The following is a 16,980-nucleotide window of genomic DNA, read 5'->3' as shown; positions in this document are numbered from 1 at the left end:
GAAGTTAACACCACAAGTCCTGTGATTAGTGATAGTGATTAGTGATAAATGTGAGAGTGTTGATTGTAAAAACAAAAAAAGAAGCTTCATCTGGGCAAAGAATGTATGCAATTTTATTTCATCTAGGACCACTGTGCCAAGTAGCCTTGTGGGGTTGGTAGTATTTATATCCGTAGTGTTTATGTCGATTGATACATTGCAGGTAGGAGTTTTAGCCACAGATGTTACAATTGTCATCTATGGGATTTGATTTGATAATATACACCCTGCACGTCTCAACTTGATATTAAAACAAACCGTATACAAATATGCAAGCTTAAATAACTGCTTTATTTCACTGAAAACCACACAATGAATTTATGAAAGGTAGTGTTGCTAATCAGTTGGAATTTTGTGATCGGTCAGTTTTTTATAATTGGTTTGCGTTAACCGATCCACTTGAAATATAAAGTTGGTTAGAATTAGGTGAATTGGTAGTGGTGTGTGAGACCACCGAGTAATGACGTATGGTGCTGTTTTAACCAGGAAGGAGAACAGAGTGGTACTCAGATAACTGCGATTCTGTCGTTCTTCGGGGAGGCCACTGTTGAGGAACTGATGTCGGTTCCAGGCTGCTCCAGGAAGAAGGCGGAGTGCATCATGGCTTGCAGGCCGTTCGAAAACTGGGATGGGCTGGTAAGTTGTCTCCCCTGTTTTTATTACATACTATTCATTTGTTCCTGAATTTTAGATATATATCTTTTTTTAAATTTGTATCACTATAACATCCATAAAGAGTAAGTCAGGAATGCTGTTCAGGTCACCAGGTGGTTACCACATGTTAAGAAAGTCAAGAATGAGACTCCGTACTCAGTAAATTTGTCTGGCGAACAGCACTTCATTTATGATTTCCTCATTTTGTGTTTCCCAGAATTTCACATTTTAATGGGAACATAGCACAGTGGTAAAATGCTTGCCTGATGCAGAATTGATCCCCATTGGCTATTCCAGCCCACATAATCCATAACTAATGTAATATGGTAATACTAGTAACATGCATGTAAAAGATTCCTTCTGCTAATTGAAAACAGTGGAATTGTGGCAGTGGGTTTCCTAGAGCTTTCTTCTGTGTGGTCCTTAACCATATATGGTCTGACTCCATATATCCATGCATTATTATTTGTTCAGTGCATCATTAAATAAAACATTGTCTCCTTCCAAATTTTAGTACTACCTGGAAACTGTTCCTATTGTTATTCTTTCATGAAAAGTTCACAATAATCCTATAATTTTCAAGAACCTGTTGCAGTTTTAATTTTTGGTCCAATTTAATTTTAATTTCTGTTATACTAACGTAGTTTTTATCTCACAGTTACAAAATAAAAAGAAGTGATATAGGTATTACCTTTCTAGTGGGGATGGCAACAACTTTTTGCATTTAGCTCAATGTTAAAGTGTTTTCGTTTAGCTCCATTTCTCACAACCTATAACTCCTACATCAATGAAACTTGGTTTACATCAATGAAGCTTGGTTTATAATTACATCTATGACTGTTCTTTTCAATGCATGATAAACAAAATTGAAATTTATTAAATTAAAATTTTAATTTAAGTTTCTTATTTTAATTTTTAAAATTTTGATAGTTTTTGTTCAGTTTTTTTATGCATTGAGATGAACATCTTTGGATGCAGCGATCAGTGACTCCAAATACGGTTTTGGTGGGTGAGATTCTTAATTCAGTGGTATTCTTGTAATTTCTTGTTAATTTAGATAAAGAAGTTTGATTCGACGAAATCGTTGTCGTCTAATCTAATCACCGGCTGCAAGGATGCCATCCAGTCTCGTAACCTGGTGATAAAGCTGATGAAACGGTGCCAGAGGATCGCCGAAGAGATGGAGACGGTCGTTTCTTCTATCACAAACAGCACAAGCTCGCTGAACGCCTGCCATATCAACAAACAGCCAAGCCTGCTTAATGCTGAGTAAGACATTAAGAGTTAAAGGCACTGACCCTGGTTATTAGGCAGCGTCAAATATATTGGACTATTGCAGCTTTTTGTTTGTCCATTAAATGACACGTTACACGTACAGTATCTTGCTTCAGTTATCAGGTTTGGAACATCTAATTGTTTTTGGTTGTCCTGGTGTTTATAGTACTTAAAAATCCATTTTATGTAAAAAGATACGTACCTCGGAAAATAGTGTTAATGACTTTAATGTAATTTTTCACAGGTTATTACAGTAACTTTGTTTTATATTTTTCTTGATAATTGTTTTTATTTGTGTGGTTTTAAGTGAAAGCAAAAGCAGTAATAATTCTTTTTACTTGTTATTGAGAATCCAAAGTACATGTAATTAATAAAATAGATTTAAACCAATAATAATTTTATAATAATAAAATTGATCTTTAAAATTTTATTATTAGAAACAAACGAGAAAAAATGTTACTTGTGCAAATTAAGAATAATTTTATAATACATTTGTTTTGTTAGGTTCACCATGAAACCTTATCAACTGATTGGACTAAACTGGTTGAAGATCATGCACACTCAACAACTGAATGGAATTCTTGCAGATGAAATGGTAATTAAATTTGTTGTGTCCTCTTAATGCATCGGCACTTCATTGTTGCATTTACCTTTAAAATTAGTTTGACACCCAATAGCCGATGTATTTTTTGTGCTGGGGTGTTATTGAACATTCATTCTTCCTTTAACGAAGCCAAAAGGCGAGATTTTGGCATTACTTTACGGCCGCAGTATCAGTGTTGCTCCATTTTAAGTTTATGTGTTTTAATACGTTTCTCTAGATTAGTAAAATGTGGCTTACAATTGTATTTTTGAAAGTACATCTCAATGCATTTTAAAATTTATAAAAATGCATTCAAGGAAATTAAAGGGTATGTAGTCACATTGTTTCAGATATATTTTCATTATGGTTAAGAATAAAATCAATTCTTTAAAATATTAACCTTATTTTCAGGGCTTGGGGAAGACAATCCAGGCTATTGCATTCCTTGCTCATCTACTGGAAAACAATGACACTGGACCACATGTCATCATTGTTCCTTCTTCAACTATAGGTCAGTTCTTAATACATTGATTTGTATTGGATCATATACCAGGGCTTTAGATTGCACCAAAGTTGAAATGAGAAATGCTGTGCCCAAAATTATGCCCAAATTAAGTATAAACTTGTTTGAACAGGCAAAAACCCTATCAAAAACTGGGTCCACTGGGGTGGTTGGATCAGATAACACACGCAACTCAGGCGAGCACTCTACTGACTGACTAGTAGTGGGGTTTTGTTGTTGTTCCATCATTTAGTTAAAGGCAAAACACCAATCATTCAACATTGCAGATGCCAAATATAGAAGGGAAACACGGTAAAACGTAGGGTCCTCAAGTGCACATGCCCTTCCCACCACACCCCCAGTTCCTATGGGCCAGTCTTAGATTTAGAGTGTCCCATTTCGTGGGTTATAATATTAAGTTGTTTTTTGATGCAGAGAACTGGTTACGAGAGATGAAGAAATGGTGCCCCGCTCTCAATGTGATAGTGTACTATGGTTCACCCGATGAGCGACGCCTGGCCAGACAACGAATCATGTATCAGAACTCGGTACATTTCAACGTGGTCCTTACAACGTAAGTCATAATACACATCTATGTGGTTTTTGTAATAGAAGTCTTAAGAAAAGGGAAATTCAGGTTTCAAACGATATATTGTCCATCTTTAATTTAATTAAAACAAATGTTATAATATCCTCATGAACCTTAATAACATTGTAGTATTGTTAGTGACATGTTTCATGTACAGTAGTGCCTTGTACACTTATAGTAAATCAAATGAATTTATGGTTGAGATAAAACAACATTTTATGACAGCAAGTCCTGTCACAAGTCCTATTAACGTCTCTATTTAATGTTTGGGTGACTCCAAACTTTAACCAGACAATATGCTGGTATATTGCTACTTGTCATGATTTTTTAACTGTATATGTAGTTATGCCATTGCTACTGGAAGTGTTGAAGATCGAGCTCTGTTCAAGAAGGCTCCCTTTCATTACGCCATTTTTGATGAAGGACATATGCTGAAAAACATGGCGTCTTTGAGATTTCAGAATCTGATGAAGATTTCAGTAAGTGTTTATATGTCAAGTAACATTAAGTACATAAACAGCTATGCATACAAACATATTCTCTTTCTTACAGTGGATTAAAATGTTTTAATTATAGTTCTATACATTCATGTCCCTTCACTTAGGAATATTAGGCATTGTTTTGAGTTTGTTAAAGGGACATACCCTAGTTTTTAAACACTAAGGCATATGTTTGACTGTTGGAGCCATGTTGGATAACTGAAATCATACTCTACTTAGATTGTATTGTTTAGATTATCCATTTCCGTGCATTCAAAGTGTTTCTGGTCATCCTGGTGTTTTTAATATCATAAAATATATTTCTGAAATTTTGAAAAACGCACCTGCGTCTGAGAAATAACAGTTATGGAGTCGAGTTTTAGTCTATTTTTAGAGAGTATTTCACCATTTCAAAGTCACAGACTCATGTTTCACTCAATTGTAACTTTATCCAGATGTACTAAAGGTTTCTAAATTAACTAAACTTGGTGTTAATTTTCATGGGTTGAAAGTAGGGTGTGTCCCTTTAATCCATGCATTCATCTGATTGTCCATCACATACATATTATAGTTACAACTTACAGTGAGTCAGTTTGACATTTAGCATAATATATTTGTGTGAATGGTCCATTCTTTTATTTACGTACCTTTGAATGACACCAAATTAGCTCAGATAGTGGTAAACATTTGTTTGTTTATTCATTCAATCTTTTCGCCTTTGTTTGGCTCATTGATCTATATCACATTGCATCCTTTCGTGATAGGGGGCGGGACGTAGCTCAGTGGTACAGTGCTCGCCTGATGCACGATCGATCAAGGATCGATTCCCGTCGGTGGGCCCATTGGGCTATTTTTCGTTCTTGCCAGTGCTCCACAACTGGTGTGTACTATCCTGTCTGTGGGATGGTGCATATAAAAGATCCCTTGCTGCTAATTGAAAAGAGTAGCCTATAAAGTGGTGACAGCGGGTTTCCTCTCTCAATATTTGTGTGTGGTCCTTAACCATATGTCCGGCGCCATGTAACCGTAAATAAAATGTGTTGTGTGTCGTTATATAAAACATTTCCTTCCTTCCATTAGTTATAGGGGCAGGATGTAGCCCAGTAGTAAAGTGCTTGTCTCATACACGGTCAGTCTGGGATCGATTCCTGTCAGTGGGCCCATTGGGCTATTTCTCATTACAGCCAGTGCACCATGGCATGCACTGTTCGTTCTGTGGTATATAAAAGATCCCTTGCTGCTAATAAGAAGGAGTAGCCCATTACGTGGCAGCAGCAGGTTTCCTCTCTCCTTGTCAGTCTGTCCTTAACTACATGTCTGAATCCCAGATGCTGTATAACTGTAATTAAAGTGTGTTGAGTGTGTCATGTGTCAGGTATTTTAACCATGTTTTGTTTTGTAGGCTGAGCGCCGTCTGCTCCTGACTGGAACGCCGCTGCAGAACAATCTGTTGGAGTTGATGTCCTTACTGGCGTTCGTGATGCCCGACATCTTCCAGGGCAAGACGGAACATCTGAAGAGAATCTTCACCATGATGAGTGCAGTAAGTTAACACAGAATAAACATCATCTCAGTTGCATTCTCTAGAGCTTAACTAGACAGGCAAACGAAAGGAAAGGAGATTTATTTAACAGTGCTGGTCACAGTTATTAAATAGTCTAAAATATGTCTGGCTGTTACAACATTTTTTACTTTTAAATTATCTTTTAATATTTTTTTATTTTTTTTTAAATTAAATTATATGGGAACTCTATTAACATGCCCATATCCAATGAAGGTTCAGGCACACCCATCCCAGACTTCATCTCTGACATTGCCAGACTAATTCAGGGCATGAGTGGGAGTGGGTAAGTTTGAAGTGGACAGAATTTGGGGAAAAGTAGTCCCAAGTTGAGAATGACATGTCTGGTCAAAATTTAAAGGCCAAACAAAAAATTTGAGTGTGATGTATAGTTTTCAGTATTGATTTTCTTGTGTTGCAGAAACCTGGGGACCCACAGCTGGGCCGCTACGAAAAAGAGCGAATAGCACATGCCAAGCGAATCATGCAGCCGTTTGTTCTGAGAAGATTGAAGTCTGAGGTAATCACTTCAAACTAAAGCTTAGATTACAGAAGATGACACCTGTTTTGTCTGTTTTATTGCATTGTTCAATTGTTTGCTGTGTAAAATAAAAGATATTTAATAGAGTATGCTATTGGTTAAGGATTGTGCATCCAGATGAAGATAGACAAATAGACAGCAGTGCACAATTTGGTGCTGATGAAGCAAAGTATGATAAGGACAGTTTCGAGGCTAATACCAATCCATCAAGCCCTACTACAAGCCCTTTTTGCAAACACCTTATTGATTTATATCGAGAATCTGGCATTTTGTTTTATTATATACAAGCTGGTAATGTATCATTACAACAGATTAGTACAGTGATAAACCAAAGTTACAAATGTATATGCCTGACTCACTTGAAACCATATTGAAAATTTTGTGATATGAATCAAAGTTTGAAATGACAAAACCTAGAAAAACAATTACAATTTTTTTTTTTTTTTTTTTAAAGTACAGGACACAGGCCATACCTTATGCAAGAAAATTGATTTATCTTGTTACATTTGGAGCCACTGAGTACAAGAAAAATAATTATAACCCAGTAGGGACCTGTAACATTTCAGTTGCTCGTGACCCACAGTTCTAGGGTGTGGCTTCACTTAGTGGAAGCATGTATCCCCCCAGGTGGAGGGGACTAGGTTACGTTTCCATCCCTCTGTCTGTCTGTCTGTCTGTCTTTCCATTTTAATTTTCCAGACTTTTATTCACAATGCCTATTGAACTGAAATTTGCTGCATAGCTTCATCATGAAAGTTAACTGTTACAGATAAAATGTCACTTTCAATGCAATTTAGAATTTGTTTTTCATAGAGTTATGGCCCTTGAACTTAAAAGTCTGAACCAAATTGTTAACAACTACGATAAATTACTCTCCTACATGTACCTTTAATTACAGTTAGATTTTCTACTTTTTGTCCAAACATAACTTGTGAAAAAAACATTACATTGACATGGTATGTGCTATCCTGTCTGGTATGGTGCCCCATGACTGGTATATCAAAGTATATGGTATATAAAAGATCCCTTGCTACTAATGGAAAAATGTAGCGGGTTTATGTAAAAAATTACCAAATGTTTGACATCCAATAGCTGATTATTAATAAATCAATGTGCTCTAGTGATAACGTTAAACAAAACAAACTTTTTTTTTTTTAACAATTTGACATTGAACAATGTGGGTTCAAAATGACAAATTGGAAACTTGGTTTTCTGATTGTAAATAATGTATGCATAAAGTTAAAGGGACATTCCTGAATTTGCTTCAATGTAAGATGTTTCTGACTAATAAAATATTTCTACGATTAAACTTGTTTAGAATATCAGTGTCTGTATATTCAATGTGTTTCTGGTTGTCTTAATATTTACAAGAAGCCCAAACTGGATTTTGTCTTCAAATAATTTTGTATGTATGAAAAAAGCATATTTTAGGAAATAAAATGTAATTTAACCTAGTACAAATATTAGAACGATCAGAAACATGTTTAATATACAGTCACTAATATTTTATGCAGAAAAATTTATTTTATATGTAAATACAATCATTAAAAATTCTGTTAGTCAGTAACATCTTAAAATTTGCAGCAAACTCAGGAATGTCCCTTTAAGATCATCTTCCCTGGTACAAGAGTCATGTAGGTGTGTGTGTGGGAGGGGGTATCAGTTTTGCATGGACATATCTCTAATTGTTTCTCTTCTGTTTACACCCAGGTAATGGAGCAGCTTCCGAAGAAGGTGGAGAGGATGGAGAGCGTGGTGATGATTCCCGCCCAGCAGGCGCTGTACGACTCGCTGTTGGTGAAGTTCTCCGAGCAGCTTGAGGAGAATGGGAATGAGATGAAGACAGGCGGCATGGCCATGTTCATGCAGCTCAGGAAGGTGGCCAACCACCCCCTGCTCATACGGAACCTCTACACGGACCGCAAACTGACGGAAATCTCCAAACTTATTGCTAAAGTAAGTACAACTTTATCATCTCCTGCTCATCCCCAACCTCTACACGGACTGCAAACTGATGGAAATCTCCAAACTTATTGCTAAAGTAGGTACAACTTTACCACCCCCTGCTCATCCGGCACCTCTACACGGACTGCAAACTGATGGAAATCTCCAAACTTATTGCTAAAGTAGGTACAACTTTACCACCCCCTGCTCATCCGGAACCTCTACACGGACCGCAAACTGACGGAAATCTCTAAACTTATTGCTAAAGTAGGTACAACTTTATCATTTATCACCCCATGCTCATACGGAACCTCTACAAGGACCGCAAACTGACGGAATTCTCCAAACTTATTGCTAAAGTAGGTACAACTTTACCACCCTCTGCTCATCCGGAACCTCTACACGGACCGCAAACTGATGGAAATCTCTAAACTTATTGCTAAAGTAGGTACTATTTTATCATTTATATCCCCCTGCTCATCTGGAACCTCTACACTGACCGCAAACTGACGTGTTGAAACTTATTGCCAAAGTAGGTACAACTTTATCACCCACCACACTCCACTCCACTCATCCAAAATCTCTGCACTGACTGCAAACTGACAGAAATTTCTAAACTTATTGCTAAAGTACATCAGAGTATGACAAATATTTTGAAAAGTCACTAGCCACAGGGCTAGTGGGTTTGTAAAAACCACTAGCCCACCAAGATAAAGCACTAGCCCAAATTCCTGATCAATTATAACTGGATTTTTATTAAAAAAAATTGTAACATTACACATTTACGAGTATAACAGTAAAATAAAACAAACACTTAAATCATGTTGTAACTTTCAGTTTTTTGTCGTGTTGTACGTTTGGTTTTTTGTCAAGTGTGATCCATCGTCATTCGCGTTTTTGCGTTTGCCCTCCCCCAGGAGAAAAATAATTGAGCAACCTCATGGTTGATATCTAAACCCACTATCAAAATAATTAAATTTAAATGAGGGTACGACAGTGTGACACACAGTAATAGATGGTTCAGTGTATTCGGTAGTGGGTTATACATTTAGGGCCCTACTATTTATGTCGCCAGGAACGGTGATGCCAATTGCTCAAATACAGGGCATTATCCCGTGTCAGACCGATATCAAAAGAATATAACGGCGACATCTAATCCGTTGTTAATTGATGAACAAAAAAGGTATTATCTTGTATCGGCAGCTGTGACGCATTATCCAAACCGATACACAAATAGGTCAAGCAAAGTCATTGCATGTGCGTTACCATTAAAGTAAATTGTTTTCCTGATTGCCGATAACCACATGTCAGCGAAGTGTAAAATTAGAAAACAACAGGTAAATAAAACAAACACTGAAATTCAAAGTGTGACCGGGGTTTACTTGATTGAGATTAACCTGTTGTCGCAATTGGTGATTTCCAAGTTCTTTAGTGCGAGATTTCCAAGTTCATATGTGCGAGATTAACTACCACGTGACGTGTCCAATCAACCAAAACACGCATGTCATTAAACTTATTTCCTGTGCCAGAAACTTGAAAGGGAAAAGTAAACAATGCATGCTGTAACTGTGGCGATGTAGAGATAGCATGTTACTGCAGTTTGCAGACCTAGTTTAAGTGGATTATCATTATATACTGATTGCGTTGTTGATATTATTCGATGACAAATGTTACAATCAAATTTATTAAACGAAATTTCAGCCGAGAGAAAAACAAAAAACCACAAAAACCCCACGATCGAGCGATAAGGAGGGCGGTTCTCACTAGCCCGAACTTAAAAACCACTAGCCACGGGCGTCGGGCTAGCGGATTTGTCGAACTCTGAAGTACATGCCACCCCTGCTCATCCAAAACCTCTACACTGACCACAAACTGAAAGAAATCTCTATATATATCACCCCTGCTAATCTAAAACCTCTACACTGACCACAAACTGAAAGAAATCTCTATATATATCACCCCTGCTAATTTAAAACCTCTACACTGACCACAAACTGAAAGAAATCTCTATATATATCACCCCTGCTAATCTAAAACCCCTACACTGACCACAAACTGAAAGAAATCTCTATATATATCACCCCTGCTCATCCAAAACCACTACACTGACCACAAACTGAAAGAAATCTCTATATATATCACCCCTGCTCATCTAAAACCACTACACTGACCACAAACTGAAAGAAATCTCTATATATATATCACCCCTGCTAATCTAAAACCACTACACTGACCACAAACTGAAAGAAATCTCTATATATATCACCCCTGCTAATCTAAAACCACTACACCAACCACAAACTGAAAGAAATCTCTATATATATCACCCCTGCTAATCTAAAACCCCTACACCGACCACAAACTGAAAGAAATCTCTATATATATCACTCCTGCTAATCTAAAACCTCTACACCGACCACAAACTGAAAGAAATCTCTATATATATATCACCCCTGCTAATCTAAAACCACTACACTGACCACAAACTGAAAGAAATCTCTATATATATATATATCACCCCTGCTAATCTAAAACCACTACACTGACCACAAGCTGAAAGAAATCTCTATATATATCACCCCTGCTAATCTAAAACCACTACACTGACCACAAACTGAAAGAAATCTCTATATATATCACCCCTGCTAATCTAAAACCTCTACACTGACCACAAACTGAAAGAAATCTCTATATATATCACCCCTGCTAATCTAAAACCACTACACTGACCACAAACTGAAAGAAATCTCTGTATATATCACCCCTGCTAATCTAAAACCTCTACAATGATTGCAAAGTAAGATAAATCTCTAAACTTATCGCAAAAGTAGGTACAACCATTTCACCCTTACAGTAAAAGTAGGTACAACCATTTCACCCTTACAGTAAAAGTAGGTACAACCATTTCACCCTTACCATAAAAGTAGGTACAACCATTTCACCCTTACAGTAAAAGTAGGTACAACCATTTCACCCTTACAGTAAAAGTAGCTCCAACCTTATCATTCCATTGAAACGTTATCAAGACCTGCACATCAGAAACCATTATGTTGACTGCAAACTGACAAAAAACGTTATCACCACCTCCTCATCTGAAACTTCTACACTCAATCGCAAACTGATGTAAATATTTAAACTTATTGCTACGGTAATAAATCATATCAACCACTGTCGCAAAGATATACAAGTACAACCTTATCACCCCTATTGCAAAAGTAAGTGCAATTTCATCGCATCCTACTCATCAGAAATTATTACAATGTCCAAAAACTGACAAACATCTTTGTTGCAATTTTCTTGAAGAAGTAATATCACTTGCTAAAGATTTCTCTGTTAAAGTAATATCTGGGCCTGTTTTTATGAAACATATTATCCAGCAATCACTGTATACATTGGCAAGGTATGATGACTAGATAAATCTCTATATTTTCGGTCACTGACCAAAAATATAGGTCACGTGACATAAGCCTGACTCGACTCTAGTATTTCAGAGAAGATTTTCAATAAACATACTCATTAAATCATTTGTTGAAGTGCAGTAAATACAAATAACTTTTAGTTTTGCGATAACAATACAAAATTTGTATATTTATTTATGAATTAGAGTTTAGAAACGCTTTTTTAATGTGACAGAATGTAGCTAGCATCTTACAAATAATGATGTCATGCATCTTGTATGACATCATACAGCAGAAACCTATACTCGATTTGCATACACAAAACTGGAATAAATAATGATTTTCTGAATATTCCTGTAAGATTGCAGGATAAAAGAAATAACTGGTTACTGTCTTATGATACCGGCTTTATCCTGCTCAAGTTGAATGGCCATTCTAACCTTTGCAGGATAAAGCCGGTATCTTAAAGACAGTAACCAGTTATTGCCTATGTATCTGCTATCATAACTATTAATTAAATGGTTTTCTTTCCCATCAGGAGCCATCACACAGAGACCGAGGTGCACTGCCACATCTTATACAAGAGGACATGGCTGTGTTGAATGATTTTGACATCCATAAGTTGTGTCAGTATTACAAGGTAATAATCAAACTTGATGATAGAGTGGGGCATCATGTAGCTCAGGAAGACTGAACATTTGCCATATCCTTGTGTTGTTCTTCTGTCCCAAGCAGAGTTTGTTTTGTTTAACAACACCACTAGAGCATATTGATTTATGAATCATCGGCTACTGGATGTCAGACATTTGAAAATGTTTGCATTTATTCTCAGAGGAAACCTGGTACTTTTTTGCATTAGCAGTAGTGGATCTATTATATGCCTTTGCCTGCAGGCAGGACATCACATACCATGATATACCAGTCATAGGTCACTGGTTGGGACAGGAAGAAACTCAATCAGAGAATGTGTCCACCAAGAGGTTTCACCAAGACCAAAGCACATCATACAAGCACTATTATAATATCAGGGCTAGCTGTGGCACTCGCCAAATTCACCAACTACGAATTGGCGAACAATTGGCGAATTTTATTTTAATTTTGTGAAATAATTGATATTTAAAAAAAAAAAAATCTGGGTTTGTGCAATTTTTGATGTTTAGTAGATAATCTGGTGAAATTTTCTACTGACCCAGAGTTAGTCCTGAATATCAACTGAACAAGATCCTACCTCTATCCCAACCAATGTGCATGACTGGCATATCAAAAAGGATCATCATATTTGCTGTCATGTTTGTGAAAGCACATGTAAAATATCTCTTTCTGCCATCGGGTATAAGTAACATATACATTCATTGCCGGATTCCGCTTGCTATCTGGACCCAAACGTGGGATCAATTATAGAGCTATAGATTACAATGTGCTGAGGTTTTATGAACAAATATTTCCTTTCGTGATACATAGTTAGGCAGGACAAGTGATTGCACTACATTTTTCATTGCCGTTTTTTTATTTTTCAGAGATATGTTGGTAGCTACTGCCTGGATCAGTCGCATATTAACGAGTCTGGAAAATTCCGAGTGCTGGATAAAATATTAAAAGAGATGAAGGAGCGGGTAAGATTTGTTAATTATTCACCAGTATTATGACAAGTTACCAGTGTAATGTAACAGATTTATGTACCATGATTAGTAGAGGGTCTTGTAACTTAAGAAACTTGTGCGCAGTCCATTTGTGTGGTGTGTACGCTAGAGTGTGAAGATGGGTGCAACTGCTTATCAGGCACGTTAAAGATGTCAAGTGATCGCAGTTGCTCATTAGACTGATTTTTGTGCCTAATGATAAATGATTTGATGAGATAAGAGACAGTGGTACCAGTCATTGTTCACAAGTGCCCACTCTCCTGAACATATCAATGCTTTCTTAATGAATAATTTGTCGCTATCTGTTATAGTTGATCCTAAAATTCATTTAATATTTTTTGCAGTATTTCTTTTCACTTGGCACACACATTCTTTTGATACTTGTTTGGTAACTAATAAGAGACTGGTTGGTTTTAGGCCACACAGTCTTTCATTTTAGTTAATATGTTTTGTCTAGAACGTATCTTGTTTTTGAAAATGTGTAACAAAAACTATGATATTTGTCATTAAACAAAATACTTCTGGTATTACCTTGCAATCCCACAGCAATAAATTCTGGTTTCTTCATGAATATTTAATATACAACAACCTTCCAAGAACTGTAACGTAAAGAGATTATATACATTATTTAAAAAATTTTTGCATAGCAGGGTTTAACCACTAAACTATGAATTAAAATTGAGTTTTGCCTGTATATTTGAATATAAACTTGCCAAGAAAAGTTCTTAAAGGGACATTCCTGAGTTTGCTGCATTGTAAGATGTTTCTGACTAATAAAATATTTGTACGATTAAACTTACATATTAAATATATTTTCTTGTCTAGAATATCAGTGTCTGTATGAGTTTCTGGTTGTCTTAATATTTGTAAGCAGCACAAACAGGATTTTAGGAAATAAAATGAAATTTAACCTAGTACAAATATTAGAATGATCAGAAACACGTTTAATATACAGCCACTAACATTTTATGCAGAAAAAATATATTTGATATGTAATTACAATTGTTAAAAAGTCTCTATTAGTCGATAATGTCTTAAAAATTGCAGCAAACTCAGGAATGTCCTTTTAAGAATTAATATCCTGATGAGCACTTTTTAATTAATTTTTTGACTAGAAGACATTGAATTTGGTGACCTCTGTTTTCAGGGCGACCGAGTTCTCCTGTTTAGCCAGTTCACGATGATGTTGGATATTTTGGAGCTGTATCTTAAAGACCGATCTCACCGCTATCTTCGACTCGATGGTTCCACACCTGTCAATGAAAGGTATGGATGTACATGTGTAGTTCAGTGGAGTTTGCTTGCTTGTCTGCAGTGTGGAAGATTGCCTGGAATGAATCAGAAAGCTCAAATACGATGTGACATATTTTGTAAATCAAGACGTCAGTAATAAAAAGTCGCTAATACAGTAAAAATAAAAGGGAATTTCCCATTAACAAATTACGGCCCAGATTGCACATATGTGCGATAAAAGCTAAATTTATCACACAGTTTGAATATTGTCTTTATCACTATAGTAAGACTGAATAGGTGTGTAATAAATTGTTATGTTCACAGACTCCAGTTGATTGACGACTACAACAGTGACCCTGACCTGTTCATCTTTCTGTTGTCGACTCGCGCCGGAGGTTTGGGAATCAACCTGACGGCAGCCAACGTGGTGATCCTGCATGACATCGACTTCAATCCGTACAACGACAAACAGGCGGAGGACCGGTGTCACAGACTCGGCCAGACCAGGTACCATCATGGGAAAACAGTTCATGGGGAATGGGGCGTCAGAGTAAAATTATATTCCTTTTAAAGGTAGGGTCAACTCAAACAAGAGCCTTATGTGTTGGAAAGATGCATACCTGGACCACCAACACGTACTGACACTTTAACAAATGAAAAACACGTAATTGTAGAGTTAATAAAAAACATGATTATTCCTGCTAACTGGGGGCAGCCATTTTGTTTAGTTTTTGTGGCATCTGGTGGTATAGCTTGGGAAGAAGTGACGTCAGCTCTGTCCATCTCCTCTATGTATAGTGTAAACAAACGCTCTAATTTACGACAAGGTACTTCGCTTTCATCAGCCTGACTTGTAAAACAACATAAATGACTTGATAGTATAATAAACTATTATTAGGCCTATTGGTAGGGTACATTCGAGCAAAAACGACCACTCACGATATCCATGTGACACTTTTGGGGGGGGGGGGGGGGGGGGGGACGACGTAATTGGTCAGTTTTGTGATTTTAGATGGGGAAAGTCTACTTAATCAAGGGTTTTACAGAATTACTTACAGTAATAAAGTGATAATGACCATTCCGATTTGAGGGGCGTCCGCACCGCTATCAGACAATACCTTGTGATCTTAATAAAAGAGGCATGTCTTTTTAGTGTGTCTAGACACAGTGTCTGGGCGACTGTCTAAATATACACCTGCCAATCAGGAATCACAGGTACAGGCCATGGAAAGAAAAGACCAATTAACCAAGAAAACATTCCGATTATTATTTCAGTACATGGGTTAATTTATGTACAAAACATAATACAGTTATATCAACACTTTGACTATGGTGGTTTATTTTGTATTGAAAAATTATATATAATTGTTGTTGGATTACTGGGATGGCTATTATTACAGAACATTGTGATGCTCTGCAAAAATCAGGTATGTTTTGTTTCTTCAGTTCGAAGACTAATTCCTGACGTGACACGTTAGGTATTACGTAACCACTAGCTCGCCAGAGGGCGTGTTCACTGGGATGGTACAAAATGGCTGCGCCCGTTATATATAATAGCCGTCACATTTAACTGTTTTATTAATTAACTATACGATTATACTTGTTGATATTAAGCAATAATGTGCATTATATATCGTTGAATATGCATACCAGGCCAAATGCCTTAATAGTCCCCTCCTTTAAGGCATATATATGTTTGGTCCACATTTATTTAAAAGTTTCATTTGGATTTATTAAAAATTAAATTAATGTGTAATAGAAGGTTAACTGCTTATACAGACTCACTAAAAACATCTTTAATATGAAGTACATGTATTTTGGAAACAAAACAGTTAGTTTGTTTGTTGTTTGTCTTCTTTTTTTGTGCCTTTTTTCTTTTTGGAGGGGGATTTCACTCATTTTATTTGCCATTTTTCATGGCCACTGAATAATGTCAGATTTGTTTCTAATGCAATAATTTTCTATTGTTTTTCAAAATTTGAAACCACAATGTACTCTTCAAAAAAAGTAGGGGAACTCTAGTAAGAATTTGCAATTGCCAAAATTGTAAGATATATTAGCTGTGGAGAATGGTTATATGATAATAGTGAATTACTTGGGCAAACATTACAACCGGTAGTTCAGTATTACAGTAGGTTTTATGACCACCAAAGATCTTGAAGGACAATTGGGGTCAGTAGTGAAATTTGAAAGTTGACGTTTTTTTATCAGTAAATCACAAATTCAAACAAAGACTGAAACCAAACAATAACAACTGTATAATCAACAGAATGAAAAAGATTGACAGAAATAATGTTCCACAGTGATTAATGGACCTTCCTGGAAATTGTCAAAATCGAGAATGATACCACATGCACGTGTACGGGGAAACTGCGTGATGCACGTGCAAACTATGAAATGTGTTTCGGTGTGTTGATAAACAGACCTGAACATTCTTTACTAGGATATCTGTGGTCAAAACATATGTTCTGTCTAACATTAATATTTAGCTCTTTGCCAAAGTGATCATAGAACCGATAATTGGTATATCAAAAGCCATGAT

General features: G+C 36.4%; 1 protein-coding gene across 1 annotated transcript in view; it reads left to right on the top strand.

Moving 5' to 3' along the window:
• LOC121372036 (SWI/SNF-related matrix-associated actin-dependent regulator of chromatin subfamily A containing DEAD/H box 1-like) overlaps positions 1-16,980 on the top strand; it is a 34,891-nt gene that overhangs the window by 15,587 nt on the left and 2,324 nt on the right. The window contains exons 7-19 of the mRNA XM_041498279.1: positions 526-675; positions 1,751-1,962; positions 2,473-2,563; positions 2,963-3,062; positions 3,489-3,627; positions 3,986-4,121; positions 5,524-5,664; positions 6,104-6,202; positions 7,934-8,179; positions 12,104-12,205; positions 13,083-13,178; positions 14,353-14,471; positions 14,763-14,945. Coding sequence (XP_041354213.1) covers positions 526-675; positions 1,751-1,962; positions 2,473-2,563; positions 2,963-3,062; positions 3,489-3,627; positions 3,986-4,121; positions 5,524-5,664; positions 6,104-6,202; positions 7,934-8,179; positions 12,104-12,205; positions 13,083-13,178; positions 14,353-14,471; positions 14,763-14,945 — 1,814 coding nt within the window. The remainder of the gene's footprint in view (positions 1-525; positions 676-1,750; positions 1,963-2,472; positions 2,564-2,962; positions 3,063-3,488; positions 3,628-3,985; positions 4,122-5,523; positions 5,665-6,103; positions 6,203-7,933; positions 8,180-12,103; positions 12,206-13,082; positions 13,179-14,352; positions 14,472-14,762; positions 14,946-16,980) is intronic.

This window comes from Gigantopelta aegis, chromosome 4 (genome assembly GCF_016097555.1).
Source record: "Gigantopelta aegis isolate Gae_Host chromosome 4, Gae_host_genome, whole genome shotgun sequence".
NCBI lineage: Eukaryota > Metazoa > Mollusca > Gastropoda > Neomphalida > Peltospiridae > Gigantopelta > Gigantopelta aegis.
This window is presented reverse-complemented; position numbering and strand designations above follow the sequence as displayed.